Below are 20,677 nucleotides of genomic sequence, written 5' to 3'. Positions count from 1 at the left end.
GCCAGGGGATTTGATTTTATCTTGAGTAGCGAGATCCTTTTAGACTAAATGGTCACTAAAACCTTAGTGAGAAATGAAAAAACACTTTCAGGAAAGTGTAGTGAGCCAAACCAATTTGCAAAAATCTTGCTAAAATCAATGCAAGTGTGTAAAGGAAGAAGATTCTATGACATGGATGAATTATTACTATGGTCTCAGGTCACTGCTCACTGATACTAGTTTCCATTTTCCAAAAGCCGTTGCTATGGTAATGCTTGGAACTGGAACTGTTACTGATGCTGTGAGGATGATTATGTGGCCTGTGTCAGAAAAATGAGAGAAAGCAGCTGTTAGGTGGATTTTATGTTATGTCATTGGAAATCGGTATCTAGAAAAACAAATGACCATTTTAGATAATCATATTCTGATTCAAATACCATGCAATAATCCTGGGCATGCAGATTAACAAAAATAGTGAAAGATTATTACTCAGCGTGATAGATGCTAACCACTTTCCATATTGAGCATATTCTTCCTCTAGCACTACAAATATTAGGAGAGTCTAGTGTTCACCATAAAACTAGGAGATACAGAAGAATTCAGTAAAATATATCACTTAAATAGTTTAACCTATTTTTATATTTGAAATTTATGTTATACTTTAATACATTATCTGTTTTAAATATGTCATCTTATTTGTGTAATTATATTTATTTAGTTTGTATTTAAAATTAAAATCTTTTTATACTTCTTTGTTTAAATTTCTTTTTACGATCTTGATGGTTTTACATAGCATAGATGCTGGGTCTCTGTATAACATAGTGTCTTTAAGTGCTGGGCTTTGTAATCAGACAAACATGGCTTCTAGACCCACTTATGTCTTTTAATAGCTGTCTGATCTTGGGCACATTACTTACCCTCCAAGTGCTCCAGCTTCCCCTGTGAAATGAGGATGTTAACACTTCCTGTCTCGTATGTTTGTGAGGATTAAGAGATCATGCGTATGAAGCCCTTTGCCTGGACCTTCAATAAAGGTTGGCTGCTGTTACTTGTTGTAGTTTCTGCCACTGTCATTGCAACTGTCACTGCCTGTTGACCTTTTTTTTCCTCTAAAGAAACGTTTAAAGGTTTATCAATATTTGAGTAATGAGATGGGAAAGAAAGCCCAATTAACATGTAAGATTGAGGTAACAGCTAATGCGTGGCAGGAAATGAGTGTTTGCAGCTCATTAATTATCAGCCTGAATGGTAAATTAGGCTTAGGTTGTCAAATGAATTTTATATAAAGTACTTGAGATTTTCAGTCATGATGCAAAACCAGAATTCTTAATTTTGCTGACGTGCTAGTTAACAATCTCACAAAATTCTCAGCCGTGCAAACATTCTTCTTGGAACTCCATTTATCTCATAGCTAGAAGGATCCTGGGGTGAGATTACATGAGGAGCTTTCCCTCACAGAGACCAAGCAGTTGCAGTATGCAGTTCACTGCATAACAGTGAAAGATTGGTTTTAAAAAAAGAGTTAGCACAGGTGAAAAGGCCAGAAACCTGTCCATCAGAATAGATCCTTCTTTATGGATCTTGCCTTGGTACAGCTTGGTATTCTGCACAGCGTAGGTTGTTGGTTTTTTTTTTTTTCCTGCTGCTGCTGCTGAAATGTATTTTCTGCTGACATTTGTCACAGGAGGAGTTCCCACTAGCATCTCTAATACCAGTTATAAAATTCTGTACCGTTGACTTCTTCAAAGGTCAGGGATCCAGGCCCAGCATCCTTGTTGTCCTGGACCAGTTTGTGTAGGGCTGCATGAGTGGAGTACTCAGCAGACACCTCTGTTGGAGATGGAAAGGACCTGACTAGTTTTTGCATGGCTAGCACTTCAGAGGTCTTAGCATTCCACTTTTCATACTTTTCAGTTCTGGTTGCAAAGGATTTCTTTTAGAAGGGGACATTTTCAGCTATTGTCCTTTCTTTTCCTGAAAAATAATATTTTAAGAGCACCAAAGTCATCTCAGCAGCTGGACAAGCCAGCCTGTGAGACAGATTTAGGCCAAAGATGAATGAAGATGGAGAAACTGACTTCATGCAGATACCTATAGACTTTGTGTACCAACAGTAAGGCAGGACTTCAGACTTTTCCTCAGCCATGTGTACTCTAAGCGTGTGTGCATACTACGTTGCTTCAGTCGTGTCTGACTCTTTACGATCCTATGGACTGCAGCCCACCAGACTTCTCTGTCCATGGGATTCTCCAGGCAGGAGTACTGGAGTGGGTTGCCATTTCCTTCTCCAGGGGATCTTCCTGACCCAGGGATTGAACCCACATCTCTTATGTCTCCTGCACTGGTAGGCGGGTTCTTTACCACTAGTGCCACCTGGTAAGTACTCTAAGCAGTTATGTTGAAAACTTCCCAATCTATTCAAAGAATGTTCAGAAGTTGTCTTTCTACTGGTCTGTTTATCTTTAACTCTTTTGGTGGTGCTGCTATAAATGCCAAGACAATAACAATCTGACTACTTTTATCTCTCCTCACCTCTATGACTAACCCTTCAGGAAGTTCTGTACCAAGATTTGCCAATTTCCTTTTGACCACATTACTCACATAATGAGAAAGGAACAACTGAGGCATCAGAGGTTTTTCTTTATGCTTTCCCAAGTCTGAACAAACCCCTTTCAGTGTGCCAGGGAGTTGAATGATTTTCTTTTTAGGGGATCTGGAATGAACATTGTTTACAGGTAAAATCTCTCCTAAGAAGGAGAGTTACTGCAGTATTAATTTAGAGGGCCACCGCCAGGCCCCTGTGTGATTCTGCATGCATTTCTGATGTGCTGCCTGCTGTCCCAGCTGGGCGTCAGCTCACATCGCCTGGCACAGGATACAGCCCATGGTGCTGTGCTGTGCTTAGTTGCTCAGTCGTGTCCAACTCTTTGAGACCCCACGGACTGTAGCCCTCCAGGCTCCTCTGTCAATTGGATTCTCCAGGCAAGACTGCTAGAGTGGGTTGCCATGCCCTCCTCCAGGGGATCTTCTCAACCCAGGGATCAACCCAAGTCCGTGGTGCTAGCGGTAAAGAATCTCCCTGCCAATGCAGGAGACACAAGAGATGCAGTTTCGATCCCTGGGTCAGGAAGATACCCTGAAGGAGGAAAATGGCAGTCCTCTCCAGTGTCCTTGCCTGAAAACTTCCACAGACAAGAAGAGCCTGGAGGGCTACAGATGGGGTCGCAAAGAGTCAGACATGACTGAGCGACTAAGCACACCAACAATGAGGAAAATGGTGTAAGTGCTTGATATAATTCAGAGCTAAAGGCACTTGCTTCCACGTTGACTTCCTCTTTTTTAAGATAAAATCTCCCACTGCATAATCCTAGAAGAGCCAAGGAATGGCACTTACTGTCCATGGGGCATAAATCATGGCCAAGAATAACTTCCAGTCCAAATGAAATTCTATTAAAATGGCCCTAACGTATACCTAGATATAATTCAGAAATACTAGTAAGGAGCCCATTTTACTATAGAAATTAAACATAATCACAGTGCCGTTTAAAAATAGTAAATTATCCTTATTGATGATAATCCACATTTAGCAGGAGCCCAAGTGCCAGATAAATGTAGGCAAAAAAATTCTAGAGAGCATAGAAGGAACACTGGTTTCTTAATATGAATGCCCCTTATTAAATGGTGAAAGATATTTTCACAAGATTTCCTGAATGTCTGAGAACTCATTTTAAGGCATAATAACAGTGAAGAGTCTTAATAGTTACTCTCGGAAAGCCTTCAGCATTAAACTAGAGATATAATAGAACCGCACAGAGAGTCTTTCCAAATGTCTTAGAGCAGCGTTGTGCTTTCAGGGTAGGATTTTAACCATAAGCCAAATAATCTTAATGTTAAACACTTAATGTTCTAATTCCACTCAGCTTTTCTAATTTAAAAAAAAAATCTAGAGGCACAAATAAGAGGAATAAATTTTTTTCTAGAAGTAAGTATGATTCATTTTAATGATCAGTCTTTTCACTGTAACTGGATTTCTGACCATTCTGAGACCTGAACTTGATTTTGAACTGCATTTATTTACCAGATTTCTTGTGGGAGTAAATGCCCCTTCAGCTGAACCGAAAATGATCTCATTATAGCAGTTTCTAAAATACCCCAAAGCATGTTGCAACCTAAACAGCCAATGACAAACAAGAAACATGAGATATTTTCATAAATATCACTGAGGTCAGTAGCCTTTAAATGGGATTCTTAGGATGACAATATAAATTGGAAAAGGTTTCTGGTAAGTGGGGAAAAGCAAAGAGGTTTATATGCCATGATCGCAGCTGTGTAAAGAGTATCTGCATGTCAACAAAGAATGGAAGATAATATAAAGAAAGTTGCATTTGGATAGGATGACCACTCGTGGTTTCTCTGATATATCTTGGAAGGATTTTCTTTGTTATTAGGTTGAATTTTTGATGCTGATGATAAATCCAATACTAAGAGATATGTTAAATAAGCGAAAAACCTGGGACATTTTTTTCTTCATAGTTATTCCTCATAAAATTGGCCGAGTCATAGAAGGAAGTCCAGCTGATCGCTGTGGGAAGCTGAAAGTTGGAGATCATATCTCTGCAGTGAACGGGCAGTCCATTGTTGAGCTGTCCCATGATAACATTGTTCAGCTGATCAAGGATGCTGGTGTTGCTGTCACGCTAACGGTCATTGCTGAAGACGGTAAGGAACTGGTACACCCGCCTCCCCAAACTGATCTGAGGGACATAGAGCCTGCAGAAGTACCAGAGCCCCTGCAGTGACAGAACCATTTATACGTGCTGGCGTCTTCTTGCCTTTTCCATTTAATGAATTTAAAAGACAGTTTATTATAAAGTTGTCAGTAGCTCAAGAAAAATAATCCAGCTACCGAGTGGTGGCCATTTATTTACATGCTGGAGGAGCAAGCACCCAGAGTGAAAGACATGGCTAATACTTTTCAGATCTTATTTTCTTAAAATAATGTCTTAAGTCTCTGAGTGAGAGAAAATCCTCTCAAGAGTTCAAAGAAAGTCACTGTTGATATCAAACCTTTCATGTCAGGCCCATGTCATAGTGTGCCTTGCCTTGCAGGCAGAATTTCATTCTGGAAACTGCTTTATAAATGCAGGAGCAGGAATATGTAGGAATGGCCAGTAAATAGGGCATAAGATGCACTTAGTGTCTTGCCTTGCTATAAGGCTGCCTTTGATCATTAAGATTTGTAATTAGGAACCATTTGGAATAGCAACCAGTTCATGTTCTTTGCTTATGAAGTACAAGGTAACCATTATATAATGCTTACCTTCTATTATTTTTCCTAAAAACTAACAGGAGGCCAAAAGCAACAAATGTATGAAGTCAGTCTTTCCTGTTGAAATTCCTTATATTGTAACGCGTGTTCATGCCCCACTCCATCCCCCCGCTGGCAGTGATCCTCTGAGCTATCAATTTTCAGGGTTTTAAATTCTTGATTCTTCTTTCTTTTCCCTTCCTCCAGCACCACTAACATCCATTTGTCTCTAAGGTGTTACATAAATCTCCCTTCTGTCCGAGATTCTGTAGGGGGATTTCTCTGTGGACGAGTTTGCCTGGCTGCTCTGAAGTCCTCCTTAGTGGAAGCTCCAGTGCTTCCCTACTCTCTGCACAGAAAGCATTTTTTGATTCTGCCCCCAGCCTGCCTTTTAAATTTTCCTCCCGGTTCTTCCCAAATCCTCTCTTTTTCCTAAATCCTCTTTTCTTTTTGCTGAACTGTGTGGCATGTGGGATCTTAATTCCCTGGCCGGGGATCAAACCCATACCCCTTGCAGGGGAAGTGCAGTCTTAACCACTGGGCTGTCAGGGGAAGTCCCCCAATCCTCTTGAACTGGGCCTCACTGGTCTCCTGCACATGGGCTTCCCATTCCCCACTGCATTCCTTATCTCTGCAGTCCATTGAGTGTTCTTCTTAGATCACTATATCCCAAATAAAAGGGTCTGCTCTTTGAAGACAAAGAAAATATTACCAATGGACTATGATACTCGCCGTCTCCCTCATTGCAGGTGGATTCTTTACCAGCTGAGCCGCCAGGGAAGCCCTGATACTTGCTAGGCACTGAGTAAATATTTTTTTTGAAAGAAGTAATGAGTAAATGGATGAATGAGCAAATTAAGGATTTTTTCAGGTCTTTGCTAATACCTAGTAGAAGCAAGATACACCCAGTAGAAGTAAGGCTTTTGACTGACAAAGTTCACTGACACCTATTAGCTAGTTGGCAGGCCATAACACATCACTTAACATTTCTAACCTTCAGTCTTTTTTTTCCCTCGATGCAATGGGAATAATGATATCTATTTCAAGATCACTGTGAAGATTAAAGGTGAAAATATACATGTCTGCATAAATACCCTAAGGTGCTCATCTAATTGTAGCTGTCATGATTTTACCATGTCTTTGCATGGCCTCCTTCCTCATTGTGGTCTCCCCTAAGTCTCACTGCCTGTGGAAATAATAATGTTTAGGAAACACTTACTATGTAGCAGGTATTGTCCTGAATGCGTTATGTCTGCTGACTCTTAATCCTCACACTAATGCTAGGTCGGCACTATTAATTTCCTCTCCTATGGATGAGGGAGCGAGCCACAGAGCTGTTAGAGCCGTCATAAAGCTAGTGACGGAACAAGTATCCAAATCAGGCATTCTCTCCAGAATCTGTGTGCTCGTAACTGCTCTGCTTTCCCCTTGTAGTCACAGGATCTAAAATAAACATCTCCTTGTCTGCCCCAGGCTTCCTCTCTTCCCTTTCTCAGCTTTACTTCTCTTCATTGTACTTATCTCTACCTGAGGTTATTGAACTGTGAGTTTATTTCTTTATTGTCATCTCCCCTACTAGAATGTAAAGTCATAAGACTTGTGAGGAATTCTGTCATGGTGGTGGTGGTTTAGTTGCTAAGTCTTACAGAACACAGAGAGACTCACAGACAGAATACAGACTTACGGCCGTCATGTCCAGTTCTTTGTGACGCTATGGATTATAGCCCCGCAGGTTTCACTGTCCATGGGATTTTTCAGGCGAGAATACTGGAATGGGCTGCCAGTCCCCTCTCCAGGGGATCTTCCCAACCCAGGGATTGAAACTGGGCATATTCTTTTACCGCTGGGCCACCAGGGAAGACCCAGAGATTTTATCATAGTTCATGCTAAATCCCAAGAGCCAGAACTGTGTTAGCCACATAGTTTGTGCTCAATAAAAATTTTTGAATGAAGCTTATTGTTAACATGAGTTTGGTAAGATTTATCTTAGTTTCTTTACCAGGATCTCTATAGCCTGCTTTTTAGCCTTAAATTTGTTCTGTGACCCACAAAGAAAAGCAGGCCTCAGTGCCACAGGAAATGACATTTCAGAGTTCTTCTGACTATGATGTATGTGGGTGCATTTATATCACCATGCTTGGCATGCAGTAGTGATAGAAACTGCTAGAAGTAGTGGAATCAGCAGTAGTATAGATCAGTATTTCTCAAACCACATATAGGAGCATCAGTGGTTTTTTCCCAGTTCATCATAGACAAGCATTTTTGTAAAATATAATAAAAAGTAAATAATTAAAATGAGAAAATTGTTCTGTTTGTTACAAAATTTTTAAAATCTTTACTCTCAGTATCAATGCACATCTTATTGCTAACAGATCACACTTCAAGTAGCCTTGAGATAGAGAAAAAAGTGGTCTTTCTACTGCTGAATGATATTAGTATTTTTTTTTTTTTTTCCAAAATTACCCTTTATTGTTGATGGTGTTTCCTCTAAAAGGTTGTCCAAAAGTACTCAGTCGTTTCTCTTTTAAAAGTTAATTCTGGAATCCCCTGGCAGTGCATTGGTTAGGACTCTGTACTTTCAGTGCTGTGGGTGTGTGTTCAATGCCTGGTCAGGAACTAAGATCTCACAAGCCCCAACATGTGGCAAAAAAAAAAGATTAACTTTGACATTCTAATCCAGATACTTCTAAACCTGTGTACTGGGAAATCTTAAGACTTCTTATGTAATGCCAGTCAAAATTTAGGAAAATTAGAAGGGTGGAGATCCATGCTTTAAGGTGTATTTCAAATGTAGGTGTAGCCTCTTAAAATATACAATCACGTTTGACATGTAAAATCACATTTCAGTGATTACACCTTTATTCCATTATTCTCTGAAAGTTTTACTAAACTATGGGAACATTCAGAATCTCTTACTTTTTAAGGTAAGAAAAAATAGAAAGTGTCCCTTCTGTCCATAAAATCCCATTCATGGAGTTTGTAAGCGGTCCAGTTTTCTCTTTGTAGTCCATATAAAGTCTATTAACTGCACTAAAGAGTCAGATGCATATTTATAGCTCACCAGCTGTTCTTAGAAATAACACCTTCAGATCAATACCTCAGAACTTCGTTCCTCCCCATGTGTTACTGCCCCCGACTCTCCATAGCCATTCACTGTAAATTGATAAAAGACAACTACCTGCTGGAAAGATGGGACTTGCTTCCTTCATCTTCTTTCCCCCCTTTTGCTAGAGACAGTTCAGTATTTGTGCTTATTTTGCCAGGTTCCCAAGTCAGATGTCATGTATGGTGTAAAACCCTCAAACATACTCAGGACACTGCCCACTCTTCAGTACAGCGGCTCCTTCTCAAGTCTACATCATAGACTGACTAGGCCTGCTTGTTCTTGCTTGAAGAAATCTTTAAGATGTATTCTTTTTCAAAGTTGATTTCTGATGTTGTGCCAGTTCTTGTTCATTTCATTTTTAATGGTGAACCCAAGGCACCAAAGGTTCCAAGAACTATGTTAGAAGGGTTCTGGTAGTCATTTTTGTTTTCCATTTATTTATGTTTGTTCTCACTTGTCTTCATTCTCCACTCTCATTTCTCCCACCTTTCCCACTGGCAGTTATGCCAGTGTGTTTTATGTGCTTCTTTTTTATGTCTTTTAAAATACATGCTTTTGTGTGTGTGCATTTATTTTTGATTTGTATAAATGATTGTATTATAGATTTTATGCTGGGTCGTTTTTTTTCCCCCCTCAGAACCATGTGCTTTCTTCTTTTTATGTCGCTTAATTGTTACAGGAGCCAATGAAGGATCTTACATGGCCTTTAGTTGTTGTATCTTTTTTCTTTTTAAACGAAACATAATTCATGTACTATAAAATTATTTTAAACTATACAAGTCAGTGGTTTTTAGTATTTTCATAACGTTGTGCAAACATCACCACCAATTCCAGAACATTTTATCACCCTTTTAGGAAACCACTACTTCTTTCTCTAAGGATTTGCTAGACATTTGGTGTAAATGGAATTATATACTGTGTGACCTTTTGTGTCTGGCTTCTTTCACTTAGCAAAATGTTTTCATGGTTCATCTGTGTTGTATGTAGCATGTCCGTTTGGGGCTTCCCTATGGTTCAGACAGTAAAGAATCTGCCTGCAGTGCAGGAGACACGGGTTCAATCCCTGGATCAGGAAGATTCCCTGGAGAGGGAAATGGCTACCCACTCCAGTATTCTTGCCTGGAGAATCCCATGGACAGAGTAGCCTGGCAGGCTAGAGTCCATGGGGTTGCAAAGAGTTGGACATGACTGAGTGACTAACATACACACTCATGGCCTTTTTATGACTAAAGAATAACATCCCATTATGTGTATATACATTTTGCTTATTTATTCATTATTTGATAGACATTTGGGTTTTTTCCTATTGTGAAAAATGTTGCTATGAACGATGGTGTACAGGATTTTGTACAGATATATGTTTTCATTTTTTCTTGGGTATATATCTAGGTGTAGAATTGTTAGGTCATATAGTAACTCATCCTTAGCCTTTTGAGGAACTGCCAACCTGTTTTCCCCAACACCTGCATTGTTTTGTAATCCTACCAGTAGTGTATGAAGCTTCCAATTTCTCCACATCCTCACCATTTTCGTGTGTGTGTGTGTGTGTGTGTGTGTGTGTGTGTGTGTGTGTGTAAGCCATTCTAGTGAGTGTGAAGTAGTAGTAGTAGTTTTGATTTGTGTTTCCCTGATGACAAATGAGATTGTCTTTTCATGTGCTGTTGGTCACTTACATATCTTTCTTCAGAGAAATGTCTGTTCAAATCCTTTGCTCATTTTTAATTGGGTTGTTTCTTTTATTGTTGAATTATAAGGCTTATATTCTGATTTTAGATCCTTATATGCGGTTTGCAAGTCTTTTCCCCCATTTTGTGGCTTATCTTTTCACTTTCTTGATATTGTCTGCTGATGCACAGAAGTTTAACGTTGATGTAGTCTAAATTCATTGATCTTTTCTTTGGTTGCTTGTTCTTTTGTTATCAGAACATTATGTGCCTTCAGGATTTATCCAGGTTGCTGGGTAAACATATCGATTGCTTTTAACTACTTGACCGTTTTCCGTACTGTATATTTACCACGCATTACTTGTCTACTCCCCAACAGACAGCCACATCCACACTGTCTCCGGCTGCGCATTATCACCAACTATCCTCATACACTTTCATATATCTATTTTATAAAACTGTGTGAGAATTTATTCGAGTGAAATTGATCAAAGAAATTGCTGACTTTGACCAGGTACTGTACTATCAGATTTTCTTCTGTAATTGCGGCATCTACGTTTCCACCAACAAAACGCTGAGGATTCCTTATCTTCACATCCCTTCCCCCAATACTTGGCCTTATCCAGCTTTCAAGTTGACTAGGGTAGAGTATGGAGAGTGTTACTTCATTGGTAGATAATTTGCATTTCTCTGCTTACCCATGAATTTGAGTGTCTGTTTTTCTTCTTGTGGATTGCCTCTTCAGAATCTTGACTTATTTTTCTTGTGGAGTTGCTGTCTTTTTCTTGTTGGCATTTAGAGACTCCTTATGAATTAGATAGGCATTAACCATATTTAGTTTTAGAAAGTACAAATACCTTTTCCAGTCATCTGTATGTTAACTTTACCTATGCCTCTCTTTGTTATACAGATTCTTAATTTAGATGTCACCAAATCAGTCAGTTTCTACTTCATGGCTTATACTTTTGAAGTTTTGCTTAAAATAAGGTATTGCTCTGCACCCCATATCACAGAGACTTTCTCTTACATTATCATCTATTAGATTCCTAATTTTGCATTTATGTCTTTAATCCACCTGGAGCCTAACTTTATCTATAATTTTAGGAAGGATCCAGTTTTATTCTTTATTCTTAGGGTGAGCCGGTTTTTCTATTGCCAGCCATTAGATAGTAGTATTTCCTCACTGATTTGTGGAGCCATCTCTTCTGTATGTTAACTTCCGCTTTAAACGTGCTCTCTATCCTATTCTGCTGGCTTATTATTATCTATATGTATGTTTTATATATATATATAATTTTTAAGAATTTGTGTGTATATATACATACATACATACATATAAGAACCTCTCATAAGGTTCTTCTATACACACACACACACACACACATATACACATAAGAACCTTCTCTCATAAGGTTCTTATTTATTCTTGGTAAAATGATTGCCAATATAATGTTTGTTGCTATAGTTTTAACTGTGGAATTTTGTGTTTATCCACCTGAGAAGCCCTCTGAATACACTTCTTCTTAAGTAGGTACATGTAGAAACTCTAGAAAAAGTTTAATTATCATTGAGGTAAAGATGTTCTTAACCCATTGCTTTACTATTTGAAGAATTTTCAGATAAAATTCAGTGAAAACATAGGCCTGTTTGATACCATGGAATAAATATTTAACTTTGAGAAGTAGAATATCTTTTATATATATATTGGAGATGTTATATAGGATGGTTTGAAGGACTAAAAATTAAAAGAAATACTAATGATAGAAAGTTTATTTAACCCTGAAGAGGATAACAAAAAACAACATGTAAGAATAAGCATCAATTTGTGGTGCTTTTTGCCTAGAAGTGACGTCTCTTATCCTTAGGAGAAGGTAGAGGAAAATTTGAAATTGATCAGAATTTATACTGTCCTGCTCTGAAGTTACATACCCATTCCTCTAGCCAAGATAGTGAAGCCAAAAAAATTAGATAAATCTAAGTTGGACTATTAATACAAAGGTACAGTTATCTTTCAATCATCTCACTGATAGATGTAATATTTCCCAGCAGATTCTATTGCCTCGATAGTAGCCATGAATTTACAATGACAAAATTCAACTCTATAATGAGTACTCAAGTTTAGAGACAGGTAACTAGAAATTGACATACCCAGTAAGCAAAGGGTGAAAGGACTTCTGGACTTTTTAATGGACACAGGAATGTGAATGAGGAGTGATTCCTGCAGTCATGGAGTCCACAGTCGAGCAGAGGAGACAAGTATTTGACCCAACTCTGACATAATGTGGTAATTGCTATGAAAAGTGGGCATAGGGAGCCAGGTATGATTTCACAGAGGACATGACATTTTTGAACAGGTGATGAACTGGGAAGCCAGGAGTGCCAGGTGACAGGTTTGGATAGTACCTTAGGAGCAATAAAAAGTTGTTGTAGGTTCCTAAGTGAGGCCGTGGCATTTTTCAGTGTCTGTGCCGGGGCTGGAGTCCAGGAGGCAGAATAAAGATGAGACTGGGGGTTAAGGAGGCCAGTGTAAGTAATTTGTTAAGGTAATTCAGTTCAGTTAAGGTAATTAGGGAAATTAAATTCATGATAGTGAATAAACGCACAACAGACAAGTTTCCAGGTCACACCCCTGCCAAAAGTTAAAATTAAAAGAATTCATACTCCACGCTCCCTTCCTGGATCATTTCACTTTAAAGAGGAAAGACAACCCTCTGGATGAGTTCTGCAAAGTTGGGCCTCCACCTGTACATCTGGTACATGGTGTTGAAACCCATGTAGACACACAAGCCCAGCAGGCAGAGTCAGAGCATCAGAAACCCTCCGGGGCTGCCACAGCTTAGCCAGATACCATCACTGTCCTCCCACCACTGTTTATACCCTGGCCTGTGTTTTCAGAGTGCTTTCAGTTACAAGAAGTTCTTAAATAAGAATAAATTATTTATCTATGTTTTTAGTCCCAAGAACTTTGAAGAGAAACAACTTAATCCAAGCCATAAAAGAGCAACGCACTTAGTGACCCTGAAGCCCGTTTTCTCTGTAGAAATTGCTTCCTAACCATTCATATTCCTTGTCTTTCACATCAGCCTTTCTGTTTTCATTATATTCTGAGATTCAGATTTTATCAGTTTCTACAGATTCTAACCTAAAAATGGCCCCTACATGGGACATTTTTGCTGAAGTTAGGTCAGTATTTCAGAGTGTACATCTTGAGAGAAATAGAGCCCACATCATTTTAATGATTATGATGATAGCCATATGATCATTTTAATAGCATTTTTCATAGTAATATGCCAGGCACTGTTCTAGCATATAGTAACTTAATAACCCTATGAGGTAGCTGTAATTCCTTTTTATAGATGAGATGATTAGAAAAGCAGAGAAGTTATGTGTTCAAGAACACACAGCTAGCAAATGATGGGATCTGGCTTAAACCCCATCAGTCTTGCTCTAAAGTTCCTGGTCTTAATCATTAATCTGTGTTCTCTCTCTTAAAAATTTCTGTTACTTTCGACTGCATTGAGTCTTCACTGTGTTGTGCAGGCTTTCTCTAGTTGCTGCAAGCAAGGGCTACTCTCTAGTGGCGGTGCCCGGGCTTCTCATTGCTGTGGCTTCTCTTGTTGAAGAGCACAGGCTTCTGGATGCACGGGCTTCAGTAGCAGTGGTACAAGGGGCTCAGCTGCCCCACGGCATCTCGGACCAGGGGTCAAACCCTCGTCCCCTGCATTGGGAGGGGGATTCTTACCCACTGTGCCACCAGGGAAGTCTTTTTCTCTCCCTTTGATACTTTAGCCTATGAATTGAAATTTTGGTGCGATAAAACATTACAAAGTTTCAGCTTTAAAAATGCAAGTTGAACCTGAAGAGTGTCTTTTAACTGTCATCTCCCACGAATTGGCATCTAATTCTAGATGCAAGCAGTTACTCAACTTAGTTATGAAATCTGTTAAGGAACAACAGGAGTTCTGGAGCTGTTGAGGATACAGAAACAAATGTTTCTTTTTTTCATTTCATTTGTGCTCTGAGAAAACAGAATCAGTAAAATCTTTATAAACATTTGTCAACACTCAGGATGATTTTCTAAGTTTGTCTCTGACACTAGAGTCAGGTGAAATGACTACTGCTATATTGAAGGTACAGGTTAAGGATATGTGTGTGGTTTCCAGACTGGCCTCTGTGTTCCAGCATTCTTAAGACCTGTCTTTGTCACCTAGGGCAGTTTACCAGTTATGAGCAGTGTGCCTGGGAAACCCATAAATTGGTTACAAGTTCCTGGAGCTCCATCCTCTCAATAATAATGATGGACTGTGTTCACTTCTGTTTTCATGTTGGGTGGGAAGGCGACCAAAACAAAGGTGAAAGAGGGAAAGCGGGTGCAGTAAGAATGATTCCTGTTTTCTCCAAACATAAACATCCATCAGAAGCCACAGGGGAAAAGACATAACGTTTCAGTTGCAGACAACAGTGTTGGGAACTTGTTATTGTCTCACTTTCATAGATCTTCTCGGCCTCCACATTTTTATGTCAAATTCTTATTTCTCTCATTTTTGCCTTTGAACAGAGCATCTTGGTCCACCATCAGGAACAAACTCCGCCAGGCAAAGCCCAGCCCTGCAGCACAGGCCTATGGGACAGTCACAGGCCAACCACATACCTGGGGACAGGTAGGGCTGCTCTTCTCAGGTTATAGTTTTTTTCTCTCGTCTCCCCACTTTTCATTACCTGCCCACGCACCCCGATCTCCACACAGTTATGCAGAAGCCAGACAGTAAGGTCAAGACGAGACCTCCATCCTCCAGTCCCTCTGTTCCTTCCTCCCTCTTCCCAGCCTTGGCCCAGGGTGCAGGGTAGGCATCCATTCTGCTGACAAGTGGGGATTAGAATGATGTGGCAGTAGCCCCTACTCTGCTGCCCTTGGTCCTTCCAGTTTTGGAAGAGAAGCCTAGACCCACATGGATTACTGTCTTCTCAGACTTACCTGAGCAGTAGTTGTGCATTATTTTTTTCTTTTGTTGAAAATATTATCCATGAAACAAAAACTAAATTTCCAGAAATTCAGCATCTTTACGGGTGTTAGTGCTGCAGAAAAGCCATTTTTCACTGTGACAAGGTCAGCTTATCTGCCCTCTGGTTCAGTGACTTGACTGCGGTTTTCCTTGATGTAAAATGTGCTAAGACACCCTTACAACAAAACAAAAAAGCCCAGCATGGAGGTGTTGATAGACTTTAAGCCATGCTACCGTTAATGGCCAGTTTTTGCCTGGCATCTCTCTGCTTCAGACAGTCTGTCTTTATAGCAGTTTGTCAGAGGGAGAATGGTAAGGTTCAGCTTTTAAAGGAAAGGAAATTGATCTACCTTTACGTTTAGGCTGCTTTTCTTTTTCTCAGTTCTAAGAATGACTTGATTTCTCTCTCCTGTAGAAGTGCCACAGAAGGTGAAATTGGAAAAGACGTCTCCATTTCCTACAGACACTCGTGGTCTGACCACAAGCACCTTGCCCAGCCTGACACCGCGACGATTTCAATCGTAGGCGGTCGGCACAGTCAGGTACCAGAGGTTTCCCCCCAGATGCAGACTGGTCTTTTCTGTTGCTGAGTCACTGACACTGATGAATTTTAATTGAAGCTCGGTTCAGATGAATTTGTTCCCAAATGTGATCATTCCTAAGGACCTACTTTGTGTTTGGCATTCTGTTAGTGTCCACAAGAGAAAGGAAAGAGAGAAAGAGAAGTTTACCTTCTATTGGAGAAACTTGAACCTTTCGTTAAGTATGGAGAAATACCAGTGTTTTAGCTAATCAAAGTAGGATTGGGGTTTTGTTGTTGTTGTTTTCTTTTTTCAGGGAAATTAGTCAAAATCTACTTAAAGGAAACACTTTCCAAAATTCTATTTTCTGTTCTGTTGTATATTGACCAACTAGTAGAGAAAACATGTAACCTTCAAATTTATTTTGGCTGTATTTATAGAAATCAAGTAGCCCTTCAACCAATTTACATCCCTTCTTTATAATACAAAAATGCATATTGATATCATATGGAATCACTTATATGTGGAATCAAAAAAGATACAAATGAACTTATTTTCAAAGCAAAAACAGACCCACAGACATAGAAAACAGACATAGAAAATAGCGGGGCAGAGAGTGGGGGATAAATTTGGAGTTTAAGGTAACATATACATGCTATTACATGTAAAATAGGTAAACAGGGACCTACTGTAAGGAACCTGAGAAAGAACAGTTTTATATAAGTGTGTGTGTATGCGTAACTGAATCACTTTACTGTATGCTTGAAACTAACAACATCATAAATTAACTATACTTCAATTCTTTAAAGTAAAAATGCATATTCAGAGTATAAATAATTTATTCCAGCCATAAAAGTAGTCCTTCTTCAAACTGTAAATAAAGCAGTCCATGCAGATTTGTTTTTCTTGCACTTCTCTCTCTAGGGCCTTGGTTGTTACCCAGTGGAGCTGGAGCGGGGCCCCCGGGGCTTTGGATTCAGCCTCAGGGGTGGGAAGGAGTACAATATGGGGCTGTTCATCCTTCGTCTCGCCGAGGATGGTCCTGCCATCAAAGACGGCAGAATTCACGTGAGTAGGCTTATGTCTGCAACCCTTTTCCAGTCTGGAAACTGCAATCCAGTTTCCAGACTGGAAACTTCTGAAAATAGTTGATTAAAAGGATTGCAGAAACCTCTTGAGTCTATGAAGCAAGTCTTTCCATCATTAAAGCCTGAAAGGCAGATGCTTGTTGTGATTTCATTTCCTCTTTGCAGGGTGCTCTTCTCTACTGCAGTTAGGCTGGTTGCACCAGCTTGACTTTGGTAAGAAAAAATCAATTTTACTTACATAGTCAACATGCAAGGGCAAAGGGATTAATAAAGTATACTTTCATCCTGGGAAAGCCAGGATGAAAAAGAATCATCTACTTCTTCCAAGAAACAAGAGTCCCAGGACTTTTTCTTTCTCTCTTAGCTACTTCTAGATGTAGCCAAAAATTGACCTTATTATCATTTGTAGGACTCTCTGAACCTTTGTTCATGACATTTCAGGATGGATTATTTAATGGATCTGCAAAAAGATATTTTCCTTCCCTCTCCAGTTGATACTTAGAGGAATCTTACACTGAAGATATTTGCTGGCCTCAATTTTTAAAGAAATAGTTAATTCACTGGTATTCAGATAGGTTATAAGTAAAAATCTTAAAATCTGGACAACCTTCCCCCTACCTATCGTCTCATCCATCCTTACACACCCAGAGACTGATTTTATCAGTGTATTGCTCTTGAGGGGAACTCTTGTGTTAAAAGCCTTCTGTGACTTCAAAAGAGCTTTGGACTTCCTCCTTCTACTACCGGTAGGCATCAGGAAAAGAGGAATTTTTCTTTTCCGTCTTTTTCTTTTTTAAAATAAGTAAGTTAATTAGAAAGGCAAATGACCCTCCCTCACAGATTATTAGAGGGTATATTCTAATAACAATCAGAAAAGTCTTCTGGGTGGTTGCAGTGTTCCATTATCCTTATCACTGCTCCACTCCCAGGACTCATTGTATAAACATGTATTAAGTGTTGGCTTTACCCAAGAATTTATATATGCTACTCAGTGAGTTAGGAGAAAGAGTAATCCCCCCAAACAAGATACCATCCTTCTAAAGGACTAGACTTTTGTAAGTTCAAAGAAAGGTGAGTACAAGTAGAGAAAATTTCATAGAATAGGTGGCATTGGACAGTTTGAGAGGATTTTAATAGGGAAAGAGTAAGGAGACATTCCAGGCTGAAGAAATTGCAAAAGGAAGGAAGTACACGTCGTATACAGGGGACTGCAAGTGGTCAAGTTTACCAAGTGTATTTAGAAAATACACAGGGGAGTAGAAGAAAATGGGATTATGAAAGGAGATTAGTCACCAATATGTAGGCCCAAGACACTGGAAAGTCACAGGTGTTTAACACAAGAGATCCTTTCAGAGCAATGCACTGATAAAATCAGTCTCTGGAAGTGTCGGAAGGATGAGGGGATAGCTTAGCTAAGTTTAGGCGTCCAGTCGTGGTGGTGGGAGTGTAGCTTGGATGGTAATACTGCGTTGGCCAGAATGTTCTGGTTGTTCCATAACATCTCACAGAAAAACCCAAGCAAACTTTTTGGCTGACCCAATACTTTGGATGGAAGTTAAATGATGCTTGTGGGATCAACTGTTAATGAAGAAAAGACTAGTTTAGATGACTGACAAGTATTACATGAGTGAAGGATGAAGGAAAAGAAAGAGTAAAGGATGGCTTAGAGGCTTCACCGTGTCTGTACTGTAAGAAAACCATCAAGGAGGCCAGTGGGAGAAAGGGTTTGGTGAAGACTGATGATATACTAAGCTGTAGTCATGTTGAAGGACCAGCCAGTTAAGCAGGTGTAAATATTTACCTGGCAATTAGTACAAGAGGTAAAGTTCCAGGTTGTCATTTCCCAGACAGAAGTGACGACTGACGCCTTTTCCATGGGTGAGTACACTAAAGGAGAGGATTTGGAGAGTTGTGGGCTGGGGCAGGACTCTGTATAAGGCCTGTCATCAGTGTAACTAGAGAAGGAAGAAAAGACGAGGAGAGTGAGAATGCAGAGCAGCAGAAGCAGAGCTGGAGGGTGTTGATGGCAATGAGAGGGCTGATGGCCAGAGTCTTAATGTGGCCAAAGCTGAGCTGCTGGCTCTTACCATAGTTCACTTTCTTCTGTGTGTTAGTCACTCAGTTGTGTCTGACTCTTCGCAACTCTGTGGACTAATAGCCCACCAGGCCCTTCTGTCCATGGAATTCTCCAGGCAAGAATACTGGAGTTGCCATTTCCTTCTTCAGGGGATCTTTCCGACCCAGGAATCAAACCTGGGTCTCCTGCATTGCAAGCTCCTAGCTACTAGGGAAGCCCTCGTATCTCACTTTCTTATAGAGACAGTTAATAAAGTGGGGAGAACATGGGCTTGGAAATCAGACAGGACAAGGATCAACTCTAGTTAGGCCACCTTACAGCTGTGCCTAGTTGGGTAACATCTCTGAACCTCAGTTTCCTAACCTGCAAAATGTAGACCTACGTGTGAAATACATGGCCCAAGCACTCTTCTCTAAAGTTTTAATGACAGCAGTTTGGGGCACTGTTTATGGGGATGGCACGTTCATTTCTGGTTTTCTTCATCCTTTTTCTCAACTCCTTGCCTTTTTAAAAATAAGCATTTAGTTGTTTAAATCTGGAGTTAAAAAAAAACCACACCTCCCATTGTATAATATCACAATCCGGTTAAGCCAAAAACTAGGATATGACTGAAATATTGGTTTCAACCCTCAGATACACCAGTCTCACTAAATAAAAGGCAAGCAAGGAGGCCTTCAAGGATTCAAAGTCTACTTCTAAAACATGTTATTTTTTATAATGAACAGAAGGTTTAGAATTCTGTGATTAAATCAGCTTTGATATAAAAAGCTCTGAAATTTGAAAACAAAAGAAAACAAACTATTACTGCTATGCCTGGGTTTATTCTGAACTCTAATAGGTCAGCTTTGCAAAGAATTATTTTTCTGGCTACTAAATTATCAAAATCTTGACTTGGTGTAAGGATCACGGGAGCCTTGTTGTAAAAGACAGCATACTCGGGTGACCACTTCCCCAAAGGATGTGCGTCTCCCTCCAGCTGACACTGGTGCATGGAGCCACCTGGGCATCCTGCCTGCCTTCCCCCTGGCCTCTCCTCTTCCCCTGCATCTTTTCTGTTAGGCTGACACTGTGCTTTGTATCCTGTGGCTATTATTCCTGTATCTGCAGCACCTGAGGCAGTGCCTTGAACATTGATAGTAGATGTGCCAGACATATTTGCTGAAAGCATAGAACGCACAGTTTATATTTCCAGATAATGAGAGAATTTCTTTAATATTTAACTCCCAGAACTTATCACTGGGTAGAGAGGACTTACACTGTTTGCTTGTTCTTTCATAAAGTTTAATAGTGTAATTCCCTAAAACAAAAAAATGTTAACTATTGATACAGATGGAAAGATGTTGAGAGGATCTGTAAATGTTGTGAGTCTTCAGCTGGACCTTAAACCTTATTAAGATTTAGAGAGAATAAAAAAAGTTCTGGGCTAAGGGAATGAGAAATAACCGAATGGAAAAAGTTCATATTAGGGAATAGATGGACTATTTAACATAGAACAGAAACAGATTTAGATAATATGAATGCTATCTTCCAGACCACATGTTTTCACTTGTATTAGTTTTAGTCTCACAGAAACTGTGAGGTAGGTGGCATCACCCCCACTTGCAGATTAAAACTGAGGCTCAGGGAGACTAAGTCACAGCCACAGGGGACCCAGGTCTGCTGTTGCACAGCCGGGTCTGTGGGCCTTCGTGTTAGGCCACGGCTCATGTCATTGGACTCAATTTCTTTGGGAGGCATCTAGTTTAATGGGTTGCAAGATAATGTAAGCAGTGTGTTAAAAATATTTTGTCATTTTAATACATTTAGTGAATGTTTTAAAAATTGAAAGACTGCCTTAAAGTGGCTTTTTAAACAATACTTTTTTTTCCTATCCTAATTTTTTTCCTCTCATTTCTCTCTCTCCTCTCCTGTATCCCCCACAATTCTATTTT

At 39.7% G+C, this 20,677-nt stretch overlaps 1 protein-coding gene across 2 annotated transcripts in view; it reads left to right on the top strand.

Annotated features, from left to right (window-relative positions):
• MAGI3 (membrane associated guanylate kinase, WW and PDZ domain containing 3) overlaps positions 1-20,677 on the top strand; it is a 252,719-nt gene that overhangs the window by 225,400 nt on the left and 6,642 nt on the right. For both annotated transcript variants that reach the window (XM_040231001.1, XM_040231000.1), the window contains exons 16-19: positions 4,513-4,698; positions 14,616-14,718; positions 15,476-15,602; positions 16,506-16,649. In XM_040231001.1, coding sequence (XP_040086935.1) covers positions 4,513-4,698; positions 14,616-14,718; positions 15,476-15,602; positions 16,506-16,649 — 560 coding nt within the window. The remainder of the gene's footprint in view (positions 1-4,512; positions 4,699-14,615; positions 14,719-15,475; positions 15,603-16,505; positions 16,650-20,677) is intronic.

This window comes from Oryx dammah, unplaced genomic scaffold (genome assembly GCF_014754425.2).
Source record: "Oryx dammah isolate SB20612 unplaced genomic scaffold, SCBI_Odam_1.1 HiC_scaffold_28, whole genome shotgun sequence".
Taxonomy (NCBI): domain Eukaryota; kingdom Metazoa; phylum Chordata; class Mammalia; order Artiodactyla; family Bovidae; genus Oryx; species Oryx dammah.
This window is presented reverse-complemented; position numbering and strand designations above follow the sequence as displayed.